This window comes from Bradysia coprophila, unplaced genomic scaffold (genome assembly GCF_014529535.1).
Source record: "Bradysia coprophila strain Holo2 unplaced genomic scaffold, BU_Bcop_v1 contig_546, whole genome shotgun sequence".
Lineage (NCBI taxonomy): Eukaryota > Metazoa > Arthropoda > Insecta > Diptera > Sciaridae > Bradysia > Bradysia coprophila.
The window spans coordinates 23,209-32,585 of NW_023503792.1; the positions used below are offsets into that span (position 1 = coordinate 23,209).

Below are 9,377 nucleotides of genomic sequence, written 5' to 3' on the forward strand. Positions count from 1 at the left end.
AGTGTAGTCGACACTTTACACTTGTCGAAAAAGCAATCGCCGAAGCTTGTTGCTCAAAAACACACAATTACTTCCAATGAATTCCCTACGCAGTTTCCAATTATTACGCTGAAATGTGTTTGAATGGACACAGTTCGTGTGCGAGATTCCTCGACACCGTTCAGTTTTAAAAATATGCCACACTTGTCAGGAATTTTAGGGTTAGGTGGTTCTGTTACAATCATAATGTAAAATGACAGTTTTGAGATCACGCTCTTTAAGACTCTCATCAAAAAATACTCAAATTCATAACGGGAGTGTCGTTGACAATTACCTTTAACAGTCCTCCTACATCAATTTGATGGAGAATGAAGTAAGACGATTTGACACATAAAACCGTGGTGTGCCATCACGTTTGACTAGTTTGGTGGCTTTAAAAATCATATCACAAAATCGCTTACCATACGAAAAAATAACAAAAAAATTTGAAATTTCCCGCGTTTCTATGCAGGTAGTGTAGCAGAAATGCTAGAAAATGTTGATGCTGCAGCAATATTGTTGTAGTGTTGTCACTGTTGCCATTTTAGAATTGTGTCAAATGTGTCAACACAAACAACAAAACCGGCAAAAACAAAACTTTAACGTCACACAAAAACCAACCAAAACAAAATCCACCTAAAAATGAGCGAGAATAAACCGAGCCGGTTGGAGAACTACCTTCAGTACAACACCTTGACCATAGTGCCGCATATATTGAGAAATACAAATACAATTTTGGATTTACGAAATGAGACATCGGTTGCAGGGACTATTTTTGATGTGGACGGGTGAGTGTAGTTCTCTTACACCTTTGTTTTTCGCAATAAAATCAGAATTGAAGCGTCAAATTGGCAATTTAGCTACATGAACATTACGATGACAAATGCCGTTTTCGTGGATCAGAGAAACAATCAACATTCGTTCGAGTCTTACTTCGTTCCAGCTAGAACCATCCGGTATATTCATATTCCAGAGTCGGTGAGTGATGTAGAGTTGGACTGTGGTGGACCGCCATCTGTTATCATTTCTCTAGAACTGACATGATGTTACATTAGCCATCGACAGAATTCAGAAGGGAACCAAACAAGTAATCTGAATTCCCTGCAGTTCTATAGTTCTGGGATGAAGACAGTTGTCTATGAAGACGGTAATTAATTATAGGAACTGACCTCTGGTGACTTCAAACTTGTTAAAAGTCTAAATGTTAGCCGAAAAAACTTCAAAAAAAAACGGAAGAAATGTCTAGTGTCTGGAACAAAGAAGTAGAAGGAACATCAGGATTCGACAAATGCTGCCGACGTTTCGGCGGAGGGGCGAAAATGGCTATTTTCTCGCCGGCGTTGTGAAAAATTATGTGTTCACCTCGAGGAGAGAACAGGAAATTCCAAGAAGAGTGAAAGTTTGCGACCAGAGCGAAGCGAGTGAAATAACGATTTCACAGCTCCGGTGAAAAAACTGTCATTTTCTCCCCTCCGCTGACTCTTCGGAAACCGTTGTTGTGAAACATTGTGTTTACCTCGGGAAAAAAAAATTGGAAAAGCGATTTTCTCGAGTGACTTGTGCTCTGGCAAGCAACACCCTCGAAATGTAATTTCAAACTTTTCTTCCCTCGTTAAACAAATATTATTTCTCTAGTTTTTCACACAAATTTCGACATGCGATGAACAGCCGACCTTCATTTCCTTCTTCTTTCAGATGAACATTCAGTCAGCCATCAACGACTTTTTGATGAGTAAACACAGACCGAATCGACCAAAAAAGGTGTTTTCATTCAAAATAAGACGTGCCGAACGGAGACACCAAGCGACGCTAAGGGAGCTGGCCCAGTCGAGGAAACAAAACTGAACTCTTCCATGCCAAACCGGAATTTTAATTTTTTTTATTTGTTTTCCATTTTACAATAAAAATAAAAAATTAGTACGAACCCTCCACAGAAGACGAACTTGCTAATACTTTGAACCGACTTGTTAGGATGATTTCGTGTCGTTATGTACACTGTTTGAAGTTTGAAGGCCACACGGTGTTAGACTAGTTCAATGGCTAATGCAATACCCATTCCGCCTCCGATGCACAATGCTGCCACTCCTCGTTTGCCGCCGATTCGCCGAAGAGCGTAGATCAATGTTACCAATATTCTCGTGCCTGAAGCGAAAAATGTTTCCAATTCATTTCTGGATTGAAATCCAACAACTGCCTTGCATTGAATACTAACCGGACGCTCCCAACGGATGTCCCAATGCGATAGCGCCACCGTGAATGTTAATTTTGTCCTGACTGATTCCCAATTGTTGACTAACTGCTACGGCTACAACACCGAAGGCTTCGTTCAATTCGAACAGATCAACTTCGTCATTTGTCCAGCCAGTTTTTTTCATCTGCAAAGAAGTTTGGAAATGAAACTGTGCGGGGTGCAGAGGGAATAGCTGGGTGTGAAACGTACCACTTCGTTAACAGCCGAAACTGGTCCCATTCCCATTATTTCCGGTTCGATGCCGGATTGAGCGAATGCAATTATTTTCGCCAACGGTTTGATGGAGCGTTTTTGAACTTCAGCTTCGGACATTAACAGAACGGCTGCCGCCGAATCATTTATGCCGGAAGCATTGCCAGCTGTTACTGTTCCACCGTTCTGCAAATAAAATGAGTTCGTAATGTCAGTAGTCTGAATGTATCACAGCTAGTCTTCGCATACCTTGATGAAGCACGGCCTCAATTTAGCTAAACTGTCGACGGTCGTTCCGTGCTTCGGATATTCATCGGTGTCCACAGTAACATCTCCTTTCCGTCCACGAACAATAACGGGTATAATTTCCTCCTTGAAGTATCCGTTCTTCTGAGCCACTTCCGCTAAATTCTGCGAATGAGCCGCAAATTTGTCCTGCTCTTCGCGGCTGATGTTATATTGTTTGGCAATATTTTCAGCTGTTTCTCCCATCAGAATGTTGTACATGCCATCGGTCAGACCGTCCCGTTGCAGTGTGTCAACTAGCGTAGCATCACCGAACTTTATACCTCCGCGTAAATGTGTTGCATGCGGTGCATTGGTCATACCTGAATTTGGTTTGGGTTTTGGGGTCAGATCAATTTTGGTCAGTCCGTGCCGGCGATTTTCACTTACTTTCTTGTCCACCGCAAATAACAATGCTATTGTCACCGCATCGAATCGACTGATATCCCAGTGCTACGGATCTGCAAAATCAAATGAACAAATGAACGAAAATTCTGATCGGATTGGTGACGTTGTCATCTTACTTCAATCCCGACCCGCAGAGCATATTTAATACGTAAGCAGGCACATGTTTCGGTACTCCAGCTTTCCATGCTGCTTGTCGGCCAGGATTCTGTCCGGCACAAGCGGTTAACGCTTGTCCCAATATGATTTCGTTAACATCATCGGGACTGACATTACCACGGACTAGCACTTCTTTTAGCACCACCGATCCCAGATCGGCGGCCGATAGTGATGAGAATGAACCGTTTAAGATGCCTGGAACAGAAAAGTTCGTTTTTGTTAGACTTCCAAGAAAATCTCAATCTCTTTAGCTCTTCGTCAGAGTCTGAATCATTCATTCATTTACCGGGGTTCCGGTGTAACGTTACTTTTATCGTTATTTTTTCGTTCACTGACATAGCGCTACGAAAACCTACAAAATGTAACGTTACCATCAGAACCAAAAACTTAACGTTACATCCAGTAACGCTGTCCAGACTCTACGACAACTGTAAGTTTTTACTTGCAAATTATGGTAATCCAGCACACGGAACAATTTTCAGAAAGAGAGCTGTAACGTTATCGAGATGGTAACGTGCTTATTACGTTACGAATTGTAACGTGCAAATAATGATTACAATGTTATCTGATAACCGATAGCTCACAGTTAACATTGAAATTCGAAAATTTTGCAGTTGGTAGCTGACTACGCCAATATTATAATTGACTACCAAACGTAACTTTCGGCAGAGATGTTTACTATTGCTTGCCTATTTATAATTCGATTATTTGGTAGTTGAATACCGAATTGGTAGTTTACAACGAAACTGACAGAAAGTTGGTGGAGATGTTTACTGTTCAACAGCTGGATATCGACTGAAGAAACTATTCTTCCTGCTATATAGCTCACGTATTTTGTAGCTCCAGAATTGAGAAAATTGAGAGAAAGAAAAAAGACCTCACTAGGCTTATTGCCGGTCTATTCTTGTTATAATTATTGTCAGCTTTGGAATGAGGCATTTTTAGGTTCTCTTGGGATTATTGTGGTGATTGCATATTGTCTCCAAAATTCCAACAGCAAACATGGTCTACCACCTTTTCAGTTCTAGAACTTCAGGATTTTTATGGTTTTCTGATTTTTTTTATTCCCTTCTGGACATTTGGGATCATTGGTGGTAGTATGCTGGGTTTCCTTATATGGGTATTTCCTGGGTATTTATTGATGTAATAGCATATTGTTTCCCATAATTCTAGTACACCACGTGGTCCACCATCTTCTCAGTTCTAGAGCTTCAGGATTTTGATGAATTTTTCAGATTCTTATGGGTTCCTTCGGGACTTTCGGTATGATGGTGGTGGAAGTAGATTGGTTCCTAGGATTCCTTAAAATAAATTTCGGGCCCAAGGAGTTTTTGATAATTTTTCTTATGGAGTTAAGCACGCACAAGGATTACGGACGCAATAAGGTTAAGGACACAAAAGGGTGGTGGACGCATTTATGGTTGCGGACGTACTAGGATCAAGTATACGGAATAGGTTTCGGTTGTATGGGGCTCAGTCGTAGCAAACGCTCCGACTGTTATGACGGCTTGTCTTTATTGCGTCTTGCAGAAAAATGATCAATTTTAGCTTGTCGTCGTTCATTCAGTTTTGTGATTCGAAAAGAGTCAATGTCGACGGTCACAACATGCTTAACAGAAACGGACGGATATTTTTACGCTGAACTGAACAATGGAAACATTCGTCTTTTCTTGCCATAAATAAACTTTCTATCTGTCGGGTCATCACAAAAAAAAGAGGTGAAAATCGTGCGTTTTCTTATGAAATAAGTTGCAATTCTTACGAAATCACTTTGTTCATTACTAAGTCAACTAATCTTGTATAACACAGTAAAATACGTATCATTAAATGTAAAACCGGTCTGGTAGGTATATGGTAAACGTTGTCTTTGCAAACGGTCATTAGGTCAATATTTAATATTTCACGGTCGACGAAAAAAATGCAGGAACAGTAACATTTGAACGCTATAAAACGGTCGGTTTTTAGCCCCGTACGAAGTACGAAGGGGCTTATAGGATTACGATGCCGTGTGTAATTGATGGAATTCGAAGCAGACGGTAAGGGCAAAGTGTTTGCCTATGTTCATAGATGACGAATCCGCAATAAAAATTTGGGCCGTCTGTCCGTCTGTCCGTCACGTCGATATCTTGAGTAAATCAAATCCGATTTCAAAAAAAAAATTTTTCCCTGAAAGATAGTCAAAATAGTGAGGCTAAGTTCGAAGATGGGCATATTCGGGTCGGCCCTTCGTGAGTTAGGGCCACCTAAGTGATTTAAGGTCTTTTGGTGATATTTATGGCAAAATAAACGATGGAAATGTAAATGACACGGCAAATGATAGGTATTGTCAATACCAATCCTGGAAAAAAAAGTTTTTTAAAATCGGGTGAGTGGACCGTGAATTAGGGCCTTAGAAGTGAAAAGCTACTAGGGCCCTATGTGTATTTTACATAGAACTCGAGCAAATTTAATCCGTTTTTCGTAATTTTTGTGTCATTTGGAAGGTAATCAAAGGCCGAATAGAATGTTGTTGAAAAAAAAATTAAATTTGGGTCCTCGGACTAAGGCCGCTACTAGGGCCCTATGCGTATTTTACATACAACTCGAGTAAATTTCATCCGTTTTTCGTAATTTTTGTTTCATTTGGAAGATAATCGAACACCGAATAGAATGTTGTTGAAAAAAAAATTAAATTTGGGTCCTCGGACTAAGGCCGCTACTAGGGCCCTATGCGTATTTTACATACAACTCGAGTAAATTTCATCCGTTTTTCGTAATTTTTGTTTCATTTGAAAGATAATCAAAGGCCGAATAGAATGTTGTTGAAAAAAAAATTAAATTTGGGTCCTTGGACTAAGGCCGTTACTAGGGCCCTATGTGTATTTTACATACAACTCGAGTAAATTTCATCCGTTTTTCGTAATTTTTGTTTCATTTGAAAGATAATCGAACACCGAATAGAATGTTGTTGAAAAAAAATTAAATTTGAGTCCTCGGACTAAGGCCGCTTGTAGGGCCCTATGTGTATTTTACATATAACTCGAGCAAATTTCATCCGTTTTTCGTAATTTTTGTTTCATTTGGAAGGTAATCAAAGGCCGAATAGAATGTAGTTGAAAAAAAAAATATTTGGATCCTAGGACTGAGGCCGATACTAGGCCCTATGTGTATTTATACTCAATAAATTAAAATTTTAGGGCTATTTGAAATTTTTGTTTTATTTGAAAGGAACGTCGTACGGGGGTTCGTAATTGCGCTATGCGCAATTTCTAAGATGTACACATTCCATAATAATTTTACTTTAACTACTTTAACCGGCGCATAGGCTTAAGGTCAAAGTAGGGTGACAGACGCACTAGGGTCACGTACGCAATAGATATACGGGTTTGTACGGGGCTCAGTCGCAGCAAACGCTCCGACTGTTCTGATGGCTCGTTTTTTCTATATTTCTCCTTAATTAATGCGTTAAAATTAGTAATTTTTTCTTCACTAAATAAAGAATTAATTATTTGCCACACAATTGTCGAATTTACTTTTTGATTATCCATCAAATGTAAATTATATTAACCAAACAAACGTTTAAGAGCAAATAGCATCAATGTTTCAAAAAATTTGACAAAATAAATTCGACAATTATTGTATGGCAAATAATTAATTCTTTAATTAGTGAAGAAAAAATTACTAATTTTAACGCATTAATTAAGGAGAAATATAGAAAAAAAACTTATCGTCAGGGAGCGCTACAGTAGTAGGTTAGCGGTTAGCAACAGTTGAAGAATGTTCTTCTGAAAATTCGATTGATAGAGGACCGCGATAGCTCCCTTTGTGTGGAGAGTTCATTCCAACCGTTTTGCAGTTCATTCCAACCGTTTTGCTATAAATTTCATTTTTAAGTCCGAACGTTTTATGTGAAGTTTTGCCTTCGAATGAAGACACGAAGCGTCAATAAAATTAGTCAGTTCGTGATTCTGCATTATACGGCTGACACTTTCTCTAATATGTTTTCATATAATCTACCAATTGTTTTTGACGATTTTTTATATCGTCCCAAATCGTTTCATAATTTTCTGGATAAAGTTTTCGGCAGCAACGTATTCTGTTATACAAAGTCTACGTCAACACTTCGTTAGTATAAAATTCATCAATGGAATATTTAGTATTCATTTTTATGCACATTTTTAAGTGTCATACTCGTCATTCTGCATGGTCACGTTAGTTATTGTCTGTAACACTTACTAATGATATAATCATCAATCGATACTGGTGTTCACATTCATGAGAAATTATACTACCACAAGCCATTATAATACATTGAAGTAAAAACGTTAAACAAAATAAGCCAAGAGGCACTCCCGTTAAACGGATTAATGTTTTCTTTCAGTGTTCGCTTGTACAAACAAAAGAAAAAAAATTATTTGGAAATTCCTTCAGACACAGTGTGTTTACCACTTGAAGAGTTTCGTTTATTCGTGTTATAAATAGACATACAATGAATGGATCAATTGAACCTAATAAATATGAATCTCTTACCGATAGGAGTACGGGCAGCTGACACTATGTAAACAGACATTTTCACTTTGATTTTATTTAAAACTAATTAACAATTAAATAAACGGACGTGTTTTACACATAAATTAATAAAAAATTAATTTTTGCTAGAAGAAAATAACTTTCACTTTTCGGTGAAAGTTACAATTTCATTAACAAAAATTTATCACACGACGAAAACAAACGAGCACCAATAACTCACCATGTGAGACTGACTGATGAGTGTTGAATGAAAATTGACACACACGAAAATGCGAATGCACATTCGAGAGTGTGTGTGCCTTTGGAGTTCAATCAAACGTCTTTAACGATAAAGCAGATCCACATCGCTATTTTGGATGCGTTAACTTAAATCTCATCTGCAAACTAAATATTTTATTATATTAAGCGCACAGAGCAAAGAATATAAACACTGAAGGTGTTGCAAATCCGCTGTTACGCCCGGATTCATATTTTCAGGTGAATTTACTTTCGTTATGTTGAACAAGTGTTGAATTCATTTGCGTCAAGTTTCAGCTACTGCTGAGGTAAATTCTATCAAGGCAGTAAACTTTGGGGAGGTCATGCTGATCGCCATTTTACAAGATACGCAGGAACAGGAACACACAACTTCTGAAGATTTTAGAAATATAAAAAACAAGGCATCAGAACAGTCGGAGCGTTTGCTGCGACTTAGCCCCGTACGACCCGTAATCCTATTTCGTCCGTAACCATAATACGTCCGTAGCCCCTAATAAGCCCGTAACCCATATTCGTCCGTTACCAAAATGCTTCTGTAACCTTATTGCGTACTTGACATTATTGCCCATTTTTGAAAGTGTTCATCTTTAAAATTGCGCATAGCGCAATTACAAAAGCCCGTACGAAGTACTTCTCAAGTAAAACAAAAGTTTACGATGTAATTTTAGGAACCCGTATTTGCAACTTTTTTTATCAACTTTCTTTCGGTATTGAATAATCTGACAAACGAAACAAAAAGTAGCAATATAACTCCTGTAGGTTCAGAGATAACCCCAAAAACATAATTGAAACAGCCAATTCCAAATTCCCGACTTTTTCATGAATGCAGCCGTCTTCTACTCTCAAAACTCTAAGACTTTGCCGAAGAAACAATATTCCATCTGTCATATGTCATGAGATAATTCTAAAAACCTGATGAAACACCAATGTCCAACTTTCGACATTTTCATGAATACAGCCGTCTTCTACTCTCAAAACTCTAAGACTTTGCCGAAGAAACCAATATTCCATCTGTCATATGTCATGAGATAATTCTAAAAACCTGATTGAAACACCAATGTCCAACTTTTCGACATTTTCATGAATACAGCCGTCTTCTACTCTCAAAACTCTAAGACTTTGCCGAAGAAACCAATATTCCATCTGTCATATGTCATGAGATAATTCTAAAAAACCTAATTGAAACACCAAGTCCAACTTTTCGACATTTTCATGAATACAGCCGTCTTCTACTCTCAAAACTCTAAGACTTTGCCGAAGAAACCAATATTCCATCTGTCATATGTCATGAGATAATCTG

The 9,377-nt window shown here is 38.3% G+C and overlaps 2 protein-coding genes across 2 annotated transcripts; one reads left to right on the forward strand and one right to left on the reverse strand.

Moving 5' to 3' along the window:
• Positions 1–562: 562 nt before the first annotated feature.
• Positions 563–2,134, forward strand: LOC119083076 (U7 snRNA-associated Sm-like protein LSm10). The gene is made up of 3 exons (XM_037192698.1): positions 563–806; positions 879–996; positions 1,714–2,134. Exons 1-3 carry the CDS (start codon positions 661–663, stop codon positions 1,861–1,863), a joined length of 414 nt encoding a protein of 137 aa, XP_037048593.1. The 5' UTR covers positions 563–660; the 3' UTR covers positions 1,864–2,134.
• On the reverse strand, positions 1,978–8,083 carry LOC119083075 (acetyl-CoA acetyltransferase). Its single transcript, XM_037192697.1, has 7 exons — positions 7,820–8,083; positions 3,271–3,505; positions 3,137–3,207; positions 2,711–3,069; positions 2,459–2,647; positions 2,231–2,393; positions 1,978–2,160 (listed from the first exon to the last, which is right to left on the reverse strand). Exons 1-7 carry the CDS (start codon positions 7,857–7,859, stop codon positions 2,042–2,044), a joined length of 1,176 nt encoding a protein of 391 aa, XP_037048592.1. The 5' UTR covers positions 7,860–8,083; the 3' UTR covers positions 1,978–2,041.
• Positions 8,084–9,377: the final 1,294 nt, after the last annotated feature.